Source organism: Heptranchias perlo, chromosome 25 (assembly GCF_035084215.1).
Source record: "Heptranchias perlo isolate sHepPer1 chromosome 25, sHepPer1.hap1, whole genome shotgun sequence".
NCBI classification, from domain to species: Eukaryota; Metazoa; Chordata; class Chondrichthyes; order Hexanchiformes; family Hexanchidae; genus Heptranchias; species Heptranchias perlo.
Window position 1 is genome coordinate 43969041 of NC_090349.1, and position 24538 is coordinate 43993578.

Sequence of the window (24538 nt, forward strand, 5' to 3'; positions counted from 1 at the left end):
AGAGATAGGGAGGGGGCGAGGCCATGGAGGGATTTGAAAACAAGGATGAGAATTTTAAAATCGAGACGTTGCTGGACCGGGAGCCAATGTAGGTCAGCGAGCCCAGGGGGGTGATGGGAGTTGGTGCAACTTTGGACACCATGAATGTCGAGCTTTCAGAAGTAGCAAGAAATAAAACATCCACACTATAAGCTGAGATTATTCTTTCTGTCTTGGGTCAATGCATAACAAGACACAGATTTTGTAGGCTTATTCTGAGAAAACTATCTTCTCCATTTAAAAGAGGCAATTTCGATTTTACAGTGGTTGCCAACTCCAGTTTGCACGTGGCTGTAGGTGTCTGTCAGGCTGATAAGCCCTCACAAGCGGATCTCACAAGCAAACAAACCTGTGGCGAGAGCAGATTGGGGATAAACCATGAAGCAACAATGGGGTAAAAATTCCCCCTGCTTCCACACCTGGGGGTAAATTTTAACCCCCAATAACGGGTGGGTTGGGGGCAGGTGGGGAGTAAAAATCCTCCGTTTTCAGAGTGGGACCACATCCCGGCTCCAACACGCCCGCTTCCGGGTTTAACCCCGGCAGGTTTGTCTGCGTGTGGAGAGCGGACACCAGGAAGTCCCGCCCACACTTTAACCCGGCGGGCCGATACTTAAAGGGCCATGTACCTCACTGAGATACTTGAGGTGCTTAATATTTTGTGTATTGGAACATTAAAATGAATTTAACTTTACCTGTGGGGGTTTCCCATCGCTTCCCATTCACGTCAGGTGAAAGCAGGTGGGAAGGGTCGGATCCATGAGGTGAGTGAGGGCCTTTATTGCACTGCCTGTGGGCCCGGAGGAGCAGGAGTGCTTCATCCAGGCCCAACAAGCTCACCTGGCCGACAGGAACCCCGTGATCGGCCGACATCCCCCCACCCCGATGATGCCTCCCCCACCCGCATGTGGACCTCACTTACCCCCGACTCTTCGCCCGACCTCCGACCCCCGATCTCTTCTTCAGCTCCCCCCCCCCCCCACCACCGATCTTCTCCCCTGCCCCCCACGATTTTCTCCCTGGCCCCCCACCGATCATCTCCCCAGCACCCCCCCCCCACCATCCCCCCATTCTTCTCCCCAGCCTATGATCCCCCCCTCTGATCCCCGCCTTCCTGCCCGACAGCCTGTTGATCAGGCCGGCTGCTGTGTGTGAAACCCGGAAGTGCCATTGATGGGCCTCATTGAGGTCGTGATCCCAGATCGAGACCCGTCCACTTACCTTCCGGGTTTCACACCCGGAAAACTTTCCCCCCCGCTCCCTTTCCGGCTCTCAGTTAAAATTTACCCCCTGGTGCCTGCGGGAGCCAATATCTGAAAATTGCGCACTGCCAACTGGGGATTTTCCCCCCAGTAATTTGAATTGCTGGGAGTTCTTGATCTCCCCGTTCTCGGCATATGAACATACGCAAGTGACGGGCAGGAAAAGACCAGCTGGTCCATCAAGCCCGTCCCACACCTCCTGACGAGACACTTTCCATCCAGCCCGCTCATTATTTTCTAAACCTCTATCAGGACACCTCTAAGTCTACGCTGCTCTAAAGTAAATCGACCCAGGTTCGGACCAGGGTTGGCAGCTATGGCAAGCGCTCAATTTGTGGTGAGTTGTCAGGGGAGGGGGGAGGCGTTTGAATGAATATTGGGCACCTCCCCTCGGCATGAGGGAGGAATCAGCAGTTCGAACATCCTTCCTGTCATCCCACAGATCTCCTGGTGATGGACCAGTGATGGTCCTTGTCACGGAGAGCGCTGCCTGGCATCAAAAGATTTGACCAGGCGAGAAAATGGCTAAAAATGAAGATTAGTGCTTGCGCATGTGACATGTAGGAATCGATTTACGAATTAGTGCTCAGGCATCAGGAATTCAGGCGTTGATGTCAGTCTGCCTTGCACTATTTTGTCTCTATTCTGTGGAATGGCAATAAAAAATCTCACGGTGTGCTGCCTTTCACACCCAAACTCCCAACTTGCACTCCCATCGCGCGAAGCCCTCTGACTGAACCATTACAACCCATGAAGTCTGCCCTACACGTACCTTTTTACGACATAGAAAAGGGGAAAAAAATTGTTACATGCCGTGTTTCAAATTGATTCAACTTATTCTTAGTGAGAAGTTAAAAGAGTGCGTCAGCTGTCATGAGCTGGGTCAATGACTGAATAATCAAATCACATTTTTACTGGTGTTTTGGCCATCGGATTCCACAAGTTCATCCGTTTGTAATTGGCCACATTGGTTTATAGTGACCGAATACTATCAAATGGTTAACAAAAATAGGAAACGAATTTTTTGTGGAGCTTGTTGCAACTTGTCTTTGAATGGCAAACTTTACCAGGCTGGGGGGAACATTACATCAAATTGCAGAGAATTTACAGCACAGAAACAGGCCATTCGGCCCAACTGGTCCATGCCGATGTTCGTGCTCCACACGAGCCTCCTCCCTCCCTACTTCATCTCAACCTATCAGCGCAACCTTGAATTCCTTTCTCACTCATGTGTTTAACGAGCTTCCCCCTAAATGCATCTATGCTATTCACCTCAACTACTCCTTGTGGTAGCGAGTTTCACATTGCTACTTCGAGCTAATTGTTATGTATGTAATTTACTGATTCTGACAGCTGGCGAGAATGCTTCAAAATAAAAACGCATTAGACAATCAACAGAACATATGCGGGGCAAGTAATGCATCGCCACCTTCCCGAGATGACAGAATACTTCAGTAGACTGTACTTTGCTGGGGTGCCTGACTAATGAGGACACAGCTATCTTGGTACTGTATTTTGTTCTCTGTATCCTCTTGAAGATTGGTTTGAAGGCGGATGTGTAGTAGAATCATCACAGATTACGTTATGGAATTAATCTGATGAATTCTACCTGTCTCGCTGTAAGAGGATCATTTTCTAAATGTATTCATCCTCATTTATAGCGAACAAATGACTAGGGGCTTACATGGAGTCAAGACACCGGCGTCACTGATGATTGCTACCAAAATATAATTATCTTTTTATCTCTGCTTCACGTCCTGGGCACCAAAGCCTGCATCACAGCCTGAAGCACCGGGCAATGGGACTGTCTGCATCGTGGCTCAGTAAAATCAACAGATTATTTTCTCTTTGATCAGATCTGTGGAGAATCCTGCATTCTGAAAAATACCCACAACACAACTCAATCGAACATATTCCCACGAACCTTTCAAACTCTATTGACAACACCTTGACCAACCGTTCAAATTCAGCTGGACACACGCTCATTGCCCTTTCAAACTCCTGATGGCACCAACAACACCTTCCAAACACCACTGATGTTATCTTCACCGAGCTTTCATTAGTCCTATCCCAACATCTCAAAACTCCATTTAAGATGTCTTAGCAGAATCCTGGCCTTGCATCGGATCATTTTCACCATCTTTATAGGCACAAAATTCTTATTGTGATCAAACAGCTCATAATGTACTTACCGTAAGAGCTGGATTGTAGAAGGCCAGTCAGAGGCCATCCAATGACCAGCTTAGCCTCTGTCCTCACTGTGGGGTGCATGACGTGGTTTATTTTTTTTTAAGCTTGAATGTGTCGTATTACAGGATGGGTTTTATTTTTCTCGACGGAGGTTTGTGACTGAGTCTCTAAACGACTCTCTCTGTCAGGGAAAGGTGCATGGAATCGGGGAAACTACAGGAGGGGAATGGGATAAGAAAATAATTATCTCTGTTTTTTCCTCTTCCAGCATCTATCTTATCCTCATCAGCACGTGGGCGTCACATTGGATCCATCAACTCCGTTTGTGATGTACTTCAGCACTGATGGAAGCGATGCCTTCTCTCTCCCCCGAGAGAGTCTACCTCCCGGCTCCCAGGGGAAATCCAAGTATAGCCAAACTTTATATTGCTCTGGCGGCGTGCTAGGTATCAGACAGCTGGCCGTACCACCAACGCAAGCTTGCCAGGCTCACTAGGGCCAGCCGTGTGTAAATGAATCTGGCAAGTTTAGGCCCCAGCTGGAGTATTGTGTCCGATTCTGGGCACCGCATTTTAGGAAGGACGTCGAGGCCTTGGAGAGGGTGCGGAGCAGATTTACTAGAATGGTACCAGGCATGAGAGATTTCAGTCATGTGGAGAGACTGGAGAAGCTGGGGTTGTTCTCCTTACAGCAGAAAAGGTTAAGGGGAGATTTGATAGAGGTGTTCAAAGTTATGAAGGGATTCGATAGAGTAAATAAGGACTGGCGGGAGGGTCGGTAACCAGAGGACACAGATTTAAGGTACTTGGCAAAAGAACCAGAGGGGAGATGAGGAGAATTTCCTTTACGCAGCGAGTTGTTATGATCTGGAATACACTGCCTGAAAGGGGTGGAAGCAGATTCAGTAGTAACTTTCAAAAGGGAATTGGATAAATACTTGAAAAGGAAAAAATTGGCAGGGCTATGGGGAAAGAGCAGGGGAGTGGGACTAATTGGATAGCTCTTTCAAAGAGCCGACACAGGCAAGATGGGCTGAACGGCCTCCTTCTATGCTATTTATTCTATGATTCTATAATGTTGCTATTGGCCACGAGGAGCTCATCCCATGAAGACCACGTGGCGGTAGCCTAGTATATAAGAACATAAGAACATAAGAAATAGGAGCAGGAGTAGGCCAATCGGCCCCTCGAGCCTGCTCCGCCATTCAATAAGATCATGGCTGATCTGATCCTAACCTCAAATCTAAATTCATGTCCAATTTCCTGCCCGCTCCCCGTAACCCCTAATTCCCTTTACTTCTAGGAAACTGTTTATTTCTGTTTTAAATTTATTCAATGATGTAGCTTCCACAGCTTCCTGGGGCAGCAAATTCCACAGACCTACCACCCTCTGAGTGAAGAAGTTTCTCCTCATCTCAGTTTTGAAAGAGCAGCCCCTTATTCTAAGATTATGCCCCCTAGTTCTAGTTTCACCCATCCTTGGGAACATCCTTACCGCATCCACCCGATCAAGCCCCTTCACAATCTTATATGTTTCAATAAGATCACCTCTCATTCTTCTGAACTCCAATGAGTAGAGTCCCAATCTACTCAACCTCTCCTCATATGTCCGCCCCCTCATCCCCGGGATTAACCGAGTGAACCTTCTTTGTACTGCCTCGAGAGCAAGTATGTCTTTTCTTAAGTATGGACACCAAAACTGTATGCAGTATTCCAGGTGCGGTCTCACCAATACCTTATATAACTGCAGCAATACCTCCCTAGAAAAGGAGCTACTTGATTTTTGGCATTAGCTCCACTGGACAGCCCATAATCAGTGTAGTTTTGATCTCTTTTCATAACAATTTCCAAACCTTCAGCTTGTCAAGTTGTAATTTCATCCAGCAGCAGAGCTGTCAACGACTGACAAATGTTAAGTGTTAGTGACTAACACAAAGGGGAGTGGAAATCTGGAACTCTCTCCCCCAAAAAGCTGTTGAGGCTGGGGGTCAATTGAAAATTTCAAAACTGAGATTGATAGATTTTTAGGCAAGGTTATTAAGGGTTACAGAACCAAGGTGGATAAATGGAGTTCGGGTACAGATCAGCCATGGTCTCATTGAATGGCGGAACAGGCTCGAAGGACTGAATGGTCTCCTCCTGTTCCTATGTTCCGAACATTTATCTATTTTTTCCACACATTGAGGTGAGGGGTGCTAGTGTTGAGGAAAGCAATGCTTATTTCAGGTACTGAGGCCAGGATTTCACTGCACACTACCACCCCAAATCAGGCGAGGAGGTCAACCATCATTCTCCACCCCACCCCACCCCAACCTCGTTTCCCTGTCTTCCGTCACTGTGACCGCACACCCCCAGGGACCCCCCTCAAGACAGCTGGGGCAGTAGACCCTGAGCATTAGATCTGCTGACCCCTTCTCTCCCAAAGGTGACCCCGCCCTGCATTACTCAATGACCCCTGACCCACGAAACTTGAGCCAGAGTTACAGCAGGGTTGGGACAGTGGGCGTAAGTCCTGGCCTTTATGGGGCGCGTAAGGGAAATCCAGCTCTTTGTATCAATACCAAAAATTCCCAGGTCAACTATGTGTAGAGTAAAGGGCTTCTGCGCTGTCCAACTATGAGCCTCAGCCCCAATCTTAGAAGAGCATCTCTGAGTACATTGGTGTGACATTTCCCACACCAAACGTCAATAGGTCTGCCTACGTGAAGTTGCCAATTACAAACGTATTAAAACGACAGGCAGGAAAAGACCAGCTTGGTCCATCAAGCCTGCCCCACATCTCATGATGGCCAAAGCATCCTAACTGGCCACCACTCCCCACAACGTACCATCCTCCACCTCACCCCCCCATTCCCGGCATCCATGGGAGAGGCAAACAAAAAAAAGAGAAAAACCCCAGGACCAATAAGGGAAAAAGTACACTGGAGAATTCCTCTCCGACCCCCTCAGATGATCAAAACCAGTCCAGGAGATCACACGGACCAAGTGTTATCTATAAAGACACTTCGCTTCTATATGATGCGTTCTCTGCCCCAGTCAGGAACTGGTCCAGTTCCCAGATCACATGGACCAATCAGTACTAGTTTTGCACTGTAGGCCTCTGCTCGCTCGTGACCGGTTTGAGACTGCCTAAACTCAGTTCACCCTTACAGCCAACAGCCAGATATTCATCCCATCAGTTGGAGTTGGTTTCAATCTAGGCCCCAGAGGTGAAAAACCATCAACATCCTGGGGGTCACCATTGACCAGAAACTTAACTGGACCAGCCAGGGAGATTTAATAGCTTCTGGTGAGGGAGATAGTGAATGGGTGACCAACAGACAGAGGAAGAGTAGGAAGGCAGTGCAGGGGTCCCCTGCGGTCATCTCCCTCCAAAACAGGTAAACCGTTTTGGATACTGTTGGGGGAGATGGCTCACCAGGGGAAGGTGACAGCGGCCAGGTTCATGGCACCGTGGCTGGCTCTGCTGCACAGGAGGGCAGGAAAAAGAGTGGCAGAGCTCTAGTGATAGGGGACTCGATTGTAAGGGGAATAGACAGGCGTTTCTGCGACGCAACCGAGACTCCAGGATGGTATGTTGCCTCCCTGGTGCAAGGGTCAGGGATGTCTCGGAGCGGCTGCAGGACAGTCTGGAGGGGGAGGGTGAACAGCCAGTTGTCGTGGTGCATATAGGTACCAACGATATAGGTAAAAAACAGGATGAGGTCCTACAAGCTGAATTTAGGGAGTTAGGAGTTAAACTAAAGAGTAGGACCTCAAAGGTAGTAATCTCAGGATTGCTACCAGTGCCACGGGCTAGTCAGAGTAGGAATGACAGGATAGCTAGGATGAATACGTGGCTTGAGAGATGGTGCAAGAGGGAGGGATTCAAATTCCTGGGCCATTGGAACCGGTTCTGGGGGAGGTGGGACCAGTACAAATTGGACGGTCTGCATCTGGGCAGGACTGGAACCAATGTCCTAGGGGGAGTGTTTGCTAGTGCTGTTGGGGAGGGTTTAAACTAATGTGGCAGGGGGATGGGAACCGATGCAGGAAGTCAGTGGGAAGTAAAGTGGTGACAGAAACAAAAGGCAGTAAGGGAGAGTGTACAAAACATGACCGGACAGATGGTCTGAGAAAGCAGGGCAAAGACCAAGGGAAGTCTAGATTAAACTGCATTTATTTCAATGCAAGAAGTCTGATGGGCAAGGTAGATGAACTCAGGGCATGGATGGGTACATGGCACTGGGATGTTATAGCTATTACTGAAACATGGCTAAGGGAGGGGCAGGACTGGCAGCTCAATGTTCCAGGGTACAGATGCTATAGGAAAGATAGAGCAGGAGGTAAGAGAGGAGGGGGAGTTGCGTTCTTGATTAGGGAGAACATCACGGCAGTAGTGAGAGGGGATATATCCGAGGGTTCGCCCACGGAGTCTATATGGGTAGAACTGAAAAATAAGAAGGGAGAGATCACTTTGATAGGATTGTACTACAGACCCCCAAATAGTCAACGGGAAATTGAGGAGCAAATATGTAAGGAGATTACAGACAGCTGCAAGAAAAATAGGGTGGTAATAGTAGGGGACGTTAACTTTCCCAACATTGACTGGGACAGCCATAGCATTAGGGGCTTGGATGGAGAGAAATTTGTTGAGTGTATTCAGGAGGAATTTCTCATTCAGTATGTGGATGGCCCGACTAGAGAGGGGGCAAAACTTGACCTCCTCTTGGGAAATAAGGAAGGGCAGGTGACAGAAGTGTTAGTGAGGGATCACTTTGGGACCAGTGATCATAATTCCATTAGTTTTAAGATAGCTATGGAGAATGATAGGTCTGGCCCAAAAGTTAAAATTCTAAATTGGGGAAAGGCCAATTTTGATGGTATTAGACAGGAACTTTCAGAAGTTGATTGGGAGAGTCTGTTGGCAGGCAAAGGGACATCTGGTAAGTGGGAGGCTTTCAAAAGTGTGTTAACCAGGGTTCAGAGTAAGCACATTCCTTATAAAGTGAAGGGCAAGGCTGGTAGAAGTAGGGAACCTTGGATGACTCGGGAGATTGAGGCCCTAGTCAAAAAGAAGGAGGCATATGACATGCATAGACAGCTGGGATCAAGTGGATCCCTTGAAGAGTATAGAGATTGCCGAAGTAGAGTTAAGAGAGAAATCAGGAGGGCAAAAAGGGGACATGAGATTGCTTTGGCAGATAAGGCAAAGGAGAATCCAAAGAGCTTCTACAAATACATAAAGGGCAAAAGAGTAACTAGGGAGAGAGTAGGGCCTCTTAAGGATCAACAAGGTCATCTATGTGCGGAACCACAAGAGATGGGTGAGATCCTGAATGAATATTTCACATCGGTATTTACGGTTGAGAAAGGCATGGATGTTAGGGAACTTGGGGAAATAAATAGTGATGTCTTGAGGAGTGTACATATTACAGAGAGGGAGGTGCTGGAAGTCTTAACGCGCATCAAGGTAGATAAATCTCCGGGACCTGATGAAATGTATCCCAGGACGTTATGGGAGGTTAGGGAGGAAATTGCGGGTCCCCTAGCAGAGATATTTGAATCATCGACAGCTACAGGTGAGGTGCCTGAAGATTGGAGGGTAGCAAATGTTGTGCCTTTGTTTAAGAAGGGCGGCAGGGAAAAGCCTGGGAACTACAGACCGGTGAGCCTGCCATCTGTAGTGGGTAAGTTGTTAGAGGGTATTCTGAGAGACAGGATCTACAGGCATTTGGAGAGGCAGGGACTGATTAGGAACAGTCAGCATGGTTTTGTGAGAGGAAAATCATGTCTCACGAATTTGATTGAGTTTTTTGAAGGGGTAACCAAGAAGATAGATGAGGGCTGTGCAGTAGACGTGGTCTATATGGACTTTAGCAAAGCCTTTGACAAGGTACCGCATGGTAGGTTGTTACATAAGGTTAAATCTCACGGGATCCAAGGTGAGGTAGCACAATTGGATACAAAATTGGATTGACGACAGAAGACAGAGGGTGGTTGTAGAGGGTTGTTTTTCAAACTGGATGCCTGTGTCCAGCGGTGTGCCTCAGGGATCGGTGCTGGGTCCGCTGTTATTTGTTATTTATATTAATGATTTGGATGAGAATTTAGGAGGCATGGTTAGTAAGTTTGCAGATGACACCAAGATTGGTGGCATTGTGGACAGTGAAGAAGGTTATCTAGGATTGCAACGGGATCTTGATAAATTGGGCCAGTGGGCCGATGAATGGCAGATGGAGTTTAATTTAGATAAATGTGAGGTGATGCATTTTGGTAGATCGAATCGGGCCAGGACCTACTCTGTTAATGGTAGGGCGTTGGGGAGAGTTATAGAACAAAGAGATCTAGGAGTACAGGTTCATAGCTCCTTGAAAGTGGAGTCACAGGTGGATAGGGTGGTGAAGAAGGTATTCAGCATGCTTGGTTTCATTGGTCAGAACATTGAATACAGGAGTTGGGATGTCTTGTTGAAGTTGTACAAGACATTAGTAAGGCCACACTTGGAATACTGTGTACAGTTCTGGTCACCCTATTATAGAAAGGATATTATTAAACTAGAAAGAGTGCAGAAAAGATTTACTAGGATGCTACCGGGACTTGATGGTTTGACTTATAGGGAGAGGTTGGATAGACTGAGACTTTTTTCCCTGGAGAGTAGGAGGTTAAGGGGTGATCTTATAGAAGTCTATAAAATAATGAGGGGCATAGATAAGGTAGATAGTCAAAATCTTTTCCCAAAGGTAGGGGAGTCTATAACGAGGGGGCATAGATTTAAGGTGAGAGGGGAGAGATACAAAAGGGTCCAGAGGGGCAATTTTTTCACTCAAAGGGTGGTGATTGTCTGGAACGAGCTGCCAGAGGCAGTAGTAGAGGCGGGTACAATTTTGTCTTTTAAAAAGCATTTGGACAGTTACATGGGTAAGATGGGTATAGAGGGATATGGGCCAAGTGCAGGCAATTGGGACTAGCTTAGTGGTATAAACTGGGCGACATGGACATGTTGGGCCGAAGGGCCTGTTTCCATGTTGTAAACTTCTATGACTCTATATAAATACTGTGGCTACAAAAGCAGGTCAGAGGCTGGGTATTCTGCAGCGAGTGACTCACCTCCTGACTCCCCAAAGACTTTCCACCATCTACAAGGCACAAGTCAGGAGTGCGATACATAGAAACATAGAAAATAGGAGCAAGAGTAGGCCATTCGGCCCTTCGGGCCTGCTCCGCCATTCAAAATGATCATGGCTGATCGTCTAACTCAGTACCCTGTTCCCGTTTTTTCCCCATATCCCTTGATCCCTTTAGCATTAAGAAATATATCTATCTCCTTCTTGAATACATCTAATGACTTGGCCTCCACTGCCTTCTGTGGTAGAGAATTCCATAGGTTCACCACCCTCTGGGTGAAGAAATTTCTCCTCATCTCGGTTCTAAATGGCATACCCCATATCCTGAGACTGTGACCCCTGGTTCTGGACTCCCCAGCCATCGGGAACATCCTCCCTGCATCTGGTCTGTCTAGTCCTGTTAGAATTTTATATGTTTCCATGAGATCATCTCTCATTCTTCTAAACTCTAGTGAATATAGGCCTAGTCGACCCAATCTCTCCTCATACATCAGTTCTGCCATCCCAGGAATCAGTCTGGTAAACCTTCGTTGCACTCCCTCCATGGCAAGGACATCCTTCCTCAGATAAGGAGACCAAAACTGCACACAATACTCCAGATGTGGTCTCACCAAGGCCCTGTACAACTGCAGTAATACATCCCTATTCCTGTATTCAAATCCTCTTGCAATGAAGGCCAACATACCATTCACCTTCCTAACTGCTTGCTGCACCTGAATGCTCGCTTTCAGCGACTGGTGTACAAGGACACCCAGGTCTCGTTGCACCTCCCCTTTTCCCAATCTATCACCATTCAGATAATAATCTGTCTTTCTGTTTTTACAACCAAAGTGGATAACCTCACATTTATCCATGTTATACTGCATCTGCCATGTTCTTGCCCACTCACCCAACTTGTCTAAATCACATTGGAGCCTCTTTGCATCCTCCTCACAGCTCACATTCCACCCCAGCTTTGTGTCATCTGCAAACTTGGAAATGTTACATTTAGTTCCCTCATCCAAATCATTGATATATATTGTGAATAGCTGGGGCCCAAGCACTGATCCCTGCGGTACCCCACTAGTCACTGCCTGCCACCCGGAAAAAGACCCGTTTATTCCTACTCTCTGTTTCCTGTCTGTCAACCAATTCTCAATCCATGCCAGTATATGATGGAATACTCTCCACTTGCCTGGATGAGTGCAGCTCCAACAACTCAAGCAGCTCGACACCATCCAGGACAAAGCAGCCCGCTTGATTGGCACCCATCCACCACCCGAAACATTCACTCCCTTCACCACCGGCGCACCGTGGCTGCAGTGTGTACCATCCACAGGATGCACTGCAGCAACTCGCCAAGGCTTCTTCGACAGCATCTCCCAAACCCGCGACCTCTACCACCTAGAAGGACAAGGGCAGCAGGCACATGGGAACAACACCACCTGCACGTTCCCCTCCAAGTCACACACCATCCCGACTTGGAAATATATCGCCATTTCTTCATCGTCGCTGGGTCAAAATCCTGGAACTCCCTTCCTAACAGCACTGTGGGAGAACCTTCACCACACAGACTGCAGCGGCTCAAGGCGGCGGCTCACCACCACCTTCTCGAGGGCAATTAGGGATGGGCAATAAATGCCGGCTTTGCCAGCAACGCCCACATCCCATGAATGAATAAAAAAAACAACTGTACCACCTGAGGAGCAATAGTCATAGCCAGCGAGAGTAGCACTGATTGCAACAAACCCCCTTTAAACAGATGGGTTTATTTTAAGAGTGATATAATTAAAAAGTTACATTTTTAAACCAAAAGAGTAATTATCACTCCTAATGAGCAAGATTTGATGAAACTTCAAAACCCACTCAATAACTGGAGTGCCAATATTCTTCCTCTTTAAACACCTCCACATTGCAAATAAACAAAAGAGCATTTCACGCACTTTCCCAGAGCAGCAATGGTAATGATTCTTAAGTCCCCTTTTAACTGTTGTTTGCGTTCTACATTCACGTTTAGCAGATTTGCAACCTCGGGTACATTCATTTCTGGCAGAAATTAGTTCCATCTGCACATCTACCGAGAGTTGTAACTTTTGCTCCCTTTGGTGACAGAGCCCAGAAGAACTAAACACTTAAGCTCTGTTTTTTTCAGATCGCTCCCTCAGAGCACGCTTTCCAACCCTTATCTGAAGCCAACTGCTCACACCAGCTGCCTTTGTAACACTCCAAAACCAACTGCTTCTAATTATCTGGACCAGGGGCCAGAGCACTTAGTTGCCATGGAAATTCAAGCTGTAGAGACCCTGGATGGAGCTGTTGTTGCCAAGGCGAATTAAATAAACGTTTGCCTTTATCCGCAGTATTTGTCAGGGGTTCTCTAGCGCTGCATTTATACTGGCACATGTTTAGGCCACATTCTTGGAAGCCTGCATCTGTCAGCTGGGTCTCTAATTGCGTTTGGCTCCTTTACCCAATTGACATTTGCCATTTTCTCCAAACAATTTAGGAAAGCAGAGAGAAACTACAACATTAAATGATCGAGGAATATAAAAAGAAATAGTGAAGTATTCTACAGACACATAAACAACAAAAGAAAAATCAGGATAGTGACAGGGCCTCTAAGGGATACACACGATAAACTCACAGGTAAGGACAGCGAAATGGCAGAAATATTAAATAATTACTTTGTCTCAGTATTTACCAGGGAGACTAACAAGGTGAGCAGGACATTAGACAAAGAGATCAAAAAAGATATAAAGACATTTAAGATAGAAAGGTGGGGGGGGGGGGAGGGGAGGAGATAATTGATAAACTAATCAAACTTAGAGGATAAAACCCCTGGTCCGGATGGATTGCATCCACGCATAAAAGTTAGGGAAGAGATAGCAGAGGCACTATTACAATTATATAAAAATTCATTGGAAAAGGGAATAGTGCCAGAGGACTGGCAGACAGCTAATGTGATTCTTATATTTAAGAAAGGAGATAGAACAAGTCCAGGGAACCATAGACCAGTTAGCTTAACATCAGTGGCAGGAAAGATAATGGAATCTTTACTCAAAGATGTAATAGAAAAATATCTAGAAGCCGAAAATATAATAAAAAAGTCAGCACGAATTTCAAAAAGAAAGATCATGCTTGACCTACCTTATTAAATTCTTTGAAGAAGCAACAGAAAGGGTAGACAAGGGTAATGTGCAGTAGATGTAATATATTTGGATTTTCAAAAGACCTTCAATAAGGTATCGCATTGTAGACTCATAACTAAGGTCAGAGCATGTGGAGCCAGGGGACAGGTCAAGCCATTCAACTGAGAGAAAGGTGCTGTAAAAACCCAAACTGTAATCATGATCTAACACGTTCTAGTTCTAGTATAAAAGCAAAAGCCAACCAAAGTATTCCAGAAATCAAGTCAACTCATATTATCACAGTGTCAAGACACGAACTGTGAAACTGGTCTATCTCCCTATTAAAAGTAAAGACTTGCATTTATATAGCACCTTTCACGAGCTCAGGACGTTGCAAAGCAATTCAAAGAATTCAGCGAAAAGGGACCAAGAGATTGATTAAGAGGGGGAAAAATAGAGTCTGAGAGTAAACTTGCAAGGGACATAAAAGTGGACTGTAAAAGCTTCTACAAGTATGTAAAAAGAAAAAGATTAGTGAAGACAAATGTAGGTCCCTTACAGTCAGAAACAGGAGAATTTATAATGGGGAACAAGGAAATGGCAGAGCAATTAAACAAATACTTTGGTTCTGTCTTCACGAAAAAGGACACAAATAACTTCCCAGAAATGCTAGGGAACCAAGGGACTAGTGAGAAGGAGGAATTAAAGGAAATTAGTATTAGTAAAAAAAATAGTGCTGGAGAAATTAATGGGACTGAAAGCCGATAAATCCCCAGGGCCTGATAATCTGCATCCCAGAGTACTAAAAGAGGTAGCCATGGAAATAGTTGTCTTAGTTGTCATCTTAAAATATCTATAGATTATGGAACAGTTCCTGCAGATTGGAGGGTGGCAAATGTAACCCCACTATTTGAAAAAGGAGAGAAAACAGGGAATCACAGACCGGTTAGCCTAACATCAGTAGTAGGGGAAATGCTAGAGTCTATTATAAAGGATGTGATAACAGGACACTTAGAAAATATCAATGGGATTAGACAAAGTCAACATGGATTTATGAAAGGGAAATTGTGTTTGACAAACCTACTGGAGTTTTTTGAGGATGTAACTGGTAGAATAGATAAGGGAGAACCAGTGGATGTGGTTTATTTGGATTTTCAGAAGGCCTTTGATAAAGACCCACATAAGAGGTTAGTGTGCAAAATTAAAACACATGGGATTGGGGGTAATGTACTGGCATGGATTGAAAATTGGTTAACAGACAGGAAGCAGAGAGTAGGAATAAATGGGTCTTTTTCGGGGTGGCAGGCGGTGACTAGTGGGGTACCGCAGGGATCAGTGCTTCGGCCCCAGCTAGTCACAATATATATCAATGATTTGGATGAGGGAACTAAATGTAATATTTCCAAGTTTGTTGACGACACAAAACTAGGTGAGATCGTGAGTTGTGAGGAGGATGGAAAGAGGCTTGAAGGCGATTTAGACAAGTTGAGTGAGTGGGCAAATACATGGCAGATGCAGTATAATGTGGGTAAATGTGAAGTTATCCACTTTGGAAGGAAAAACAGAAAGGCAGAGTATTATTTAAATGGTGATAGATTGAAGAATGTTGATGTACAAAGGGACCTGGGTGTCCTTGTACACCAGTCACTGAAAGCAAATATGCAGGTGCAGCAAGCAGTTAGGAAGGCAAATGGTATGTTGGCCTTCATTGCAAGAGGATTTGAGTACAGGAGCAAAGATGTTTTACTGCAGTTATACAGGGCCTTGGTGAGACCACACCTGGAGTATTGTGTACAGTTTTGGTCTCCTTGCCATATATGGATATGCTTGCCATAGAGGGAGTGCAGCGAAGGTTCACCAAACTGATTCCTGGGATGGCAGGACTGTTGTATGAGGAGAGATTGGGTCGACTCGGCCTGTATTCACTCGAGTTTAGAAGAATGAGAGGGGATCTCATTGAAATATATAAAATTCTGACAGGGCGAGACAAACTGGATGCAGGGAGGATGTTTCCCCTGGCTGGGGAGTCCAGAATGAGGGGGCACAGTCTCAGGATACGGAGTAGGACATTTAGGACTGAAATGAGGAGAAATCTCTTCACTCAGAGGGTGGTGAACCTGTGGAATTCTCGACCACAGAAGGCTGTGGAGGCCAAGTCACTGAATATATTTAAGACGGAGCTGGATAGATTCCTAGACACAAAAAGCATCAAGGGGTATGGGGAGAGAGCAGGAATATGGTATCGAGATAGAGGATCAGCCATGATCATATTGAATGGTGGAGCAGGCTCGAAGGGCCAAATGGCCAGTCCTGCTCCTATTTTCTATGTTTCTATGTTTAAAGCGCTTTCCAGCCAATGCAAATGTTAGCCAGGACACCGGGGGAAACTCAGACACCAGTAAACCGATGCACAAGCCAGAGCACAATTCAGAACCAATAGTATAACTCAGGTCTGCCAACTCCACCTTCTCAAATTGGTAAATATACTTAGGCGGCATCGGTGCAAGGCAGGTTCACTTCACACCGAGGCGAAGAGGTTGTGTAAATGTGGAGTCCGAGGACCTGATCAGGAGGAAGGATTTTCAGTCTGCTTCAGGTCCTCTGACTCTGGATTTACACTATAATTTTAGAGTGGGTATGGAGAGAAATTGCACCGATGCCTCAATCATGGAACCATACAGCACAGAAGGAGGCCATTCAGCCCACTGTGCCTGTGCCGGTACTTTGAAGGAGCGATCCATTTAATCTCACTCACCTGCTCTTTCCCTGTTGCCCTGCAGATTTTTCCTTTTCAAGTATTTATCCAATTCTTTTTTGAAAGTTATCACTGAATCCCCTTCCACCTGCCCTTTCAGGCAGGGCGTTCCAGATCACAACAACTCACGGCGTAAAGTAATTGCTCCCCTGGTTCTTTTGCCCATTATCTTAAATCTGTGCCCTCTGGTTACCGGCCCTTCTGCCACTGGAAACAGTTTCTCCTTATTTATTCCAACAAAACCTCTCATAATTTTTGAACACCTCTATCAAATCTCCCGTTAGACCGACTTTGCTCTAAGGAGAACAATCCCGACTTCTCTTGCCTCTCCGCGGAACTGAAGTCCCTCATCCCTCAGTTGCGATGCAAACTCAGCCGTAGCAAGTGTAGCAGCCAGGCAAGAGGGTTGGTTTCTCACCTGATGGGTGCAGCCTCATCCCCTTTGTCCAGCCAGTCCTGTGGTGGGATTATGTACATGCACCATAATCCCCAGTTGTAGCCATGGGCAGCGTTGGCGTACTGCTGCACTTCAAACGTGTTGTATTTTATGTTGTCTATGGCTGGCAAAATGATACGAGTGCGATCTTCTTTGATCCTGCTCAGGACCGGTTGGACCCTGCAAAGAAAAGATACAGGTCAGATATCTGAGTGCCAATCTCCTTACTACCTACCTTTGTTACCTCTAGACTCGACTATTCCCAATGCTCCCATCTTGCACCCTTCGTAAACTCTGCTGCCCGTATCCTAACCAAGTCCTGTTCACCCATCACCCCACTGTGCTCGCTGACCTACATTGGCTCCCGGTCCAGCAACACCTCGATTTTAAAAATTCCCATCCTTGTTTTCAAATCTCTCCATGGCCTCGCCCCCTCCCTATCTCTGTAACCTCCTCCAGCCCCACAACCCTCCGAGATCTCTGCGCTCCTCCAATTCGGGCCTCTTGTCCATCCCCGTTTTTCATTGCCCCACCATTGGCGGCTGTGCCTTCGGCTGCCTAGGTCCTAAGCTCCGGAATTCCCTCCCTAAACCTCTCCCCCTCTCTACCTCTCTCTCCTTCTTTAAGACGCTCCTTAAAACCTACCTCTTTGACTAAGCTTTTAGTCATCTGTCCTAATATCTGCTTATGCGGCTCGGTGTCAAATTTTGTTTGATAATCGTTCCTGTGAAGCGCCTTGGGATGTTTTACTACGGTAAAGGCGCTATATAAATGCAGGTTGTTGTTGTTGCTTCCTTCTAAACGATTTCTGATCGCATTTCCTCACACCTGCCTCTCTTGATCCTATTCTGTAAACAAAACTGTTTTTGTATCACAGGCAAACAGATTCATCAGGCTGTCCTGCGATTTATCTTGTTCTTTTTTCTCTAATTTTCTCTTATAAAGGAAATTACTTTTAAATTAAAGCAATTAGAAAAAGCAGCTGCTGATCAAATAGAAATAATTTATAAAATTCAAAGTTTGAGCAGATTTGATTTAGCCTGTTTATGTAGTCCAAACATTCAATTAGTTGCAATTAGGAAAATATTTTGAATAATAGTCTAAAAACGATTTTTTGGCATCAAATCTGACGGAATTATGTCAATTGTTTAAACATCCCACAGCGATTGCACGAAACCTCGAGAAACGTATCTTTTAAAAATGAGGCAGGCTGTGTAACTGCTATTACTGCCTGGCCCAATAGTCACAAAAGAAGTAAAGAATTCAGTGTGGAAATGAGAGTTTAAGACCTGCCGTTACACCGCAGGTGACTCGGTGTTCAGACTTTTCCAAGTGGAGCCCTTTTGCAAACACTAATACACTCCCAGAGACCCCCTGTAAATACTGACGCACTCCCAGAGACCCCCTGTAAATACTGACGCACTCCCAGAGACCCCCTGTAAATACTGACGCACTCCCAGAGACCCCCTGTAAATACTGACGCACTCCCAGAGACCCCCTGTAAATACTGACGCACTCCCAGAGACCCCCTGTAAATACTGACGCACTCCCAGAGACCCCCTGTAAATACTGACACACTCCCAGAGACCCCCTGTAAATACTGACACACTCCCAGAGACCCCCTGTAAATACTGACACACTCCCAGAGACCCCCTGTAAATACTGACACACTCCCAGAGACCCCCTGTAAATACTGACACACTCCCAGAGACCCCCTGTAAATACTGACACACTCCCAGAGACCCCCTGTAAATACTGACACACTCCCAGAGACCCCCTGTAAATACTGACACACTCCCAGAGACCCCCTGTAAATACTGACACACTCCCAGAGACCCCCTGTAAATACTGACACACTCCCAGAGACCCCCTGTAAATACTGACACACTCCCAGAGACCCCCTGTAAATACTGACACACTCCCAGAGACCCCCTGTAAATACTGACACACTCCCAGAGACCCCCTGTAAATACTGACACACTCCCAGAGACCCCCTGTAAATACTGACACACTCCCAGAGACCCCCTGTAAATACTGACACACTCCCAGAGACCCCCTGTAAATACTGACACACTCCCAGAGACCCCCTGTAAATACTGACACACTCCCAGAGACCCCCTGTAAATACTGACGCACTCTCAGAGACCCCCTGTAAATACTGACACACTCCCAGAGACCCCCTGTAAATACTGACACACTCCCAGAGACCCCCTGTAAATACTGACACACTCCCAGAGACCCCCTGTAAATACTGACACACTCCGAGAGACCCCCTGTAAATACTGACACACTCCCAGAGACCCCCTGTAAATACTGACACACTCCCAGAGACCCCCTGTAAATACTGACGCACTCTCAGAGACCCCCTGTAAATACTGACACACTCCCAGAGACCCCCTGTAAATACTGACACACTCCCAGAGACCCCCTGTAAATACTGACACACTCCCAGAGACCCCCTGTAAATACTGACGCACTCCCAGAGACCCCCTGTAAATACTGACACACTCCCAGAGACCCCCTGTAAATACTGACACACTCCCAGAGACCCCCTGTAAATACTGACACACTCCCAGAGACCCCCTGTAAATACTGACACACTCCCAGAGACCCCCTGTAAATACTGACACACTCCCAGAGACCCCCTGTAAATACTGACACACTCCCAGAGACCCCCTGTAAATACTGACACACTCCCAGAGACCCCCTGTAAATACTGACACACTCCCAGAGACCCCCTGTAAATACTGACACACTCCCAGAGACCCCCTGTAAATACTGACACACTCCCAGAGACCCCCTGTAAATACTGACACACTCCCAGAGACCCCCTGTAAATACTGACACACTCCCAGAGACCCCCTGTAAATACTGACACACTCCCAGAGACCCCCTGTAAATACTGACACACTCCCAGAGACCCCCTGTAAATACTGACACACTCCCAGAGACCCCCTGTAAATACTGACACACTCCCAGAGACCCCCTGTAAATACTGACACACTCCCAGAGACCCCCTGTAAATACTGACACACTCCCAGAGACCCCCTGTAAATACTGACACACTCCCAGAGACCCCCTGTAAATACTGACACACTCCCAGAGACCCCCTGTAAATACTGACGCACTCTCAGAGACCCCCTGTAAATACTGACACACTCCCAGAGACCCCCTGTAAATACTGACACACTCCCAGAGACCCCCTGTAAATACTGACACACTCCCAGAGACCCCCTGTAAATACTGACACACTCCCAGAGACCCCCTGTAAATACTGACACACTCCCAGAGACCCCCTGTAAATACTGACACACTCCCAGAGACCCCCTGTAAATACTGACACACTCCCAGAGACCCCCTGTAAATACTGACACACTCCCAGAGACCCCCTGTAAATACTGACGCACTCTCAGAGACCCCCTGTAAATACTGACACACTCCCAGAGACCCCCTGTAAATACTGACACACTCCCAGAGACCCCCTGTAAATACTGACACACTCCCAGAGACCCCCTGTAAATACTGACGCACTCTCAGAGACCCCCTGTAAATACTGACGCACTCCCAGAGACCCCCTGTAAATACTGACGCACTCTCAGAGACCCCCTGTAAATACTGACGCACTCTCAGAGACCCCCTGTAAATACTGACACACTCTCAGAGACCCCCTGTAATTACTGACACACTCCCAGAGACCCTCTGTAAATACTGACGCACTCCCAGAGACCCCCTGTAATTACTGACACACTCCCAGAGACCCCCTGTAAATACTGACGCACTCTGAGAACCCCTGTAAATACTGACGCACTCCCAGAGACCCCCTGTAAATACTGACGCACTCTCAGAGACCCCCTGTAAATACTGACGCACTCCCAGAGACCCCCTGTAAATACTGACGCACTCCCAGAGACCCCCTGTAAATACTGACACATTCCCAGAGACCCCCTGTAAATACTGACGCACTCCCAGAGACCCCCTGTAAATACTGACGCACTCTCAGAGACCCCCTGTAAATACTGACACACTCCCAGAGACCCCCTGTAAATACTGACACACTCCCAGAGACCCCCTGTAAATACTGACACACTCCCAGAGACCCCCTGTAAATACTGACGCACTCTGAGAACCCCTGTAAATACTGACGCACTCCCAGAGACCCCCTGTAAATACTGACGCACTCTCAGAGACCCCCTGTAAATACTGACGCACTCCCAGAGACCCCCTGTAAATACTGACGCACTCCCAGAGACCCCCTGTAAATACTGACACACTCCCAGAGACCCCCTGTAAATACTGACGCACTCCCAGAGACCCCCTGTAAATACTGACGCACTCTCAGAGACCCCCTGTAAATACTGACACACTCCCAGACACCCCCTGTAAATACTGACGCACTCTCAGATACCCCCTGTAATTACTGACACACTCCCAGAGACCCCCTGTAAATACTGACACACTCCCAGAGACCCCCTGTAAATACTGACACACTCCCAGAGACCCCCTGTAAATACTGACACACTCTCAGAGACCCCCTGTAAATACTGACACACTCCCAGAGACCCCCTGTAAATACTGACGCACTCCCAGAGACCCCCTGTAAATACTGACGCACTCCCAGAGACCCCCTGTAATTAATGACGCACTCCCAGAGACCCCCTGTAATTACTGACACACTCTCAGAGACCCCCTGTAAATACTGACACACTCCCAGAGACCCCCTGTAAATACTGACGCACTCCCAGAGACCCCCTGTAAATACTGACGCACTTCCAGAGACCCCCTGTAATTAATGACACACTCCCAGAGACCCCCTGTAAATACTGACGCACTCCCAGAGACCCCCTGTAAATACTGACGCACTCTCAGAGACCCCCTGTAAATACTGACACATTCCCAGAGACCCCCTGTAAATACTGACGCACTCCCAGAGACCCCCTGTAAATACTGACACACCCCCAGAGAACCCCTGTAATTACTGACACACTCCCAGAGACCCCCTGTAATTACTGACACACTCCCAGAGACCCCCTGTAAATACTGACGCACTCCCAGAGACCCCCTGTAATTAATGACACACTCCCAGAGACCCTCTGTAAATACTGACACACTCTCAGAGACCCCCTGTAAATACTGACACACTCCCAGAGACCCCCCTGTAAATACTGACACACTCCCAGAGACCCCCTGTAAATACTGACGCACTCCCAGAGACCCCCTGTAAATACTGACACACTCCCAGAGACCCCCCTGTAAATACTGACACACTCCCAGAGACCCCCTGTAAATACTGACACACTCCCAGAGACCCCCTGTAAATACTGACACACTCCCAGAGACCCCCTGTAAATATTGACATACTCCCAGAGACCCCCTGTAGATATTGACATACTCCCAGAGACCCCCTGTAGATACTGACACAATCCCAGAATTCCACATCCCACATAATGCAGGAGAAAGGGAACAAGACAGAAAATAAAACCACTCAACGTAATCTTAAGAAAGGGTGACTCTCCTCAATTCTCTAATCCACCAACAATGTCGGAAGAATTTGCATTTATATAGCACCTTTCACAACCTCAGAATGTCTCAAAGTGCGTTACAGCCAATTAAGTACTTTTTAAAAGTGCAATCACTCTTGTAATGTAGGAAACACAGCAGCCAATTTGCACACAGCAAGATCCCACAAATAGCAATGTGTTAATGACCGGGTAATCTGTTTTAGTGATTTTGGTTGAGCAATAAATATTGGTCAGAACACCAGAGAGAACTTTCCTGCTCTTCTTTCAATCATAGAATCATAGAAATTTAGGGCACAGAGGAGGCCATTCGGCCCATCGTATCTGTGCCGGCTGATAGCTCTATCATGTCTAATCCCACTTTCCAGCTCTTGGTCCATAGCCTTGTAGGTCACGGCACTTGGAGTGCACATCCAAGTACTTTTTAAATGAGTTGAGGGTTTCTGCCTCGATCACCCTTTCAGGCAGTGAGTTCCAGACCCCCACCACCCTGTCGCTGATAAAATTTCTCCTCAGCTCCCCTCTAATCCTTCTATCAATTACTTCAAATCTATGCCCCCTGGTTATTGACCTCTCTGATAAGGGAAATAGGTCCTCCCTATCCACTCTATCTCGGCCCCTCATAATTTTATGCACCTCAATTAAATCTCCCCTCAGCCTCCTTTGTTCCAAAGAAAACAACTCCAGCCTATCCAATCTTTCCTCATAGCTAAAATTCTCCAGTCCTGGCAACATCCTCGTAAATCTCCTCTGTACCCTCTCTAGTGCAATCACATCTTTCCTGTAATGCTGTGACCAGAAATGTAGCTCTAGATGTGGCCTAACTATTGTTTTATACAGTTCTAGTATAACCTCCCTGCTCTTATAGTCTAAGCCTCGGCTAGTAAAGGAAAGTATTCCATATGCCTTCTTAACCACCTTATCTACCTGTCCTGATACCTTCAGGGATCTGTGGACATGCACTCCAAGCTCCTTCTGTTTCTCTACACCTCTCAGTATCCTCCCATTTATTGTATACTCCCTTGCCTTGTTTGCCCTCCCCAAATGCATTACCTCACACTTCTCTGGATTGAATTCCATTTGCCACTTTTCTGCCCACCTGACCAGTCCATTGATATCTTCCTGCAGTCTACAGCTTTCCTCCTCACTATCAACCACATGGCCAATTTTTGTATCAACTGCAAACTTCTTAATCATGCCCCCTACATTTAAGTCTAAATCATTAATATAAACCGCAAAAAGCAAGGGACCTCGTACTGAACCCTGCAGAACCCCACTGGAAACAGCCTTCCAGTCACAGAAACACCCGTCGACCATTACCCTTTGCTCCCTGCCACTGAGCCAATTTTGGATCCAACTTGCCACTTTCCCCTGGGTCCCATGGGCTTGTACTTTTTTGACCAGTCTGCCATGTGGGACCTTGTCAAAAGCCCTGCTAAAATCCATGTAGACTACATCAAAGGCGTTACCCTCATCGACCCTCCTTGTTACCTCCTCAAAAAATTCAATCAATTTAGTCAGACACGACCTTCCCTTAACAAATCCATGCTGACTGTCCTTGATTAATCCGTGCCTTTCTAAATAGTGCCATGGGATCTTTTACATCCACCTGAGAGAGCAGAGGGGGCCTCGGTTTAACGTCTCATCTGAAAGACGGCTGCTCCGATAGAAATGCCAGCCTAGATTTTGTGCTGAAGTCTCCGGAGTGGGATTTAAACCCACAACCGACTGACCCGAAAGCGAGAGAGCTGCCCACTGAGCCATCGTATATATGAGAAAGAAACTCAAACGATGGCTTCGGTTTTTCCGATTGCAATGCTGACGGTAAGCCATTGAAGTGAAATGAGCCACCGTGGATCGGAAAACCAAGGCCAGCATGTTGTGTCTTCTAGAAAAACAAGCTGCGTTCTCCACCCCCCCTGGATGTACCTGATGAGAATCCCTTGAGCAGGCTGGGGGTTTGAAACTGGGAAATTGAATCAGCTGAGAGGTCATAAGGTCAGGACAGTGGGGTACTAACGAGCACGCTTGGAGCTTTTTGAGGTCGTTTCCGTGGAAACGGGTTGTATCAGTTGACCTATCAAAAGCCCCCTGTCAGCACTGTGTGAGCAGCTGACGATGAAGGTGC

General features: G+C 46.9%; 1 protein-coding gene across 3 annotated transcripts in view; it reads right to left on the reverse strand.

Annotated features, from left to right (window-relative positions):
- galnt9 (polypeptide N-acetylgalactosaminyltransferase 9) overlaps positions 1-24538 on the reverse strand; it is a 211863-nt gene that overhangs the window by 129263 nt on the left and 58062 nt on the right. For all 3 annotated transcript variants that reach the window (XM_068006169.1, XM_068006168.1, XM_068006170.1), the window contains exon 5: positions 16877-17074. In XM_068006169.1, the coding sequence (XP_067862270.1) occupies positions 16877-17074 (198 nt within the window). The remainder of the gene's footprint in view (positions 1-16876; positions 17075-24538) is intronic.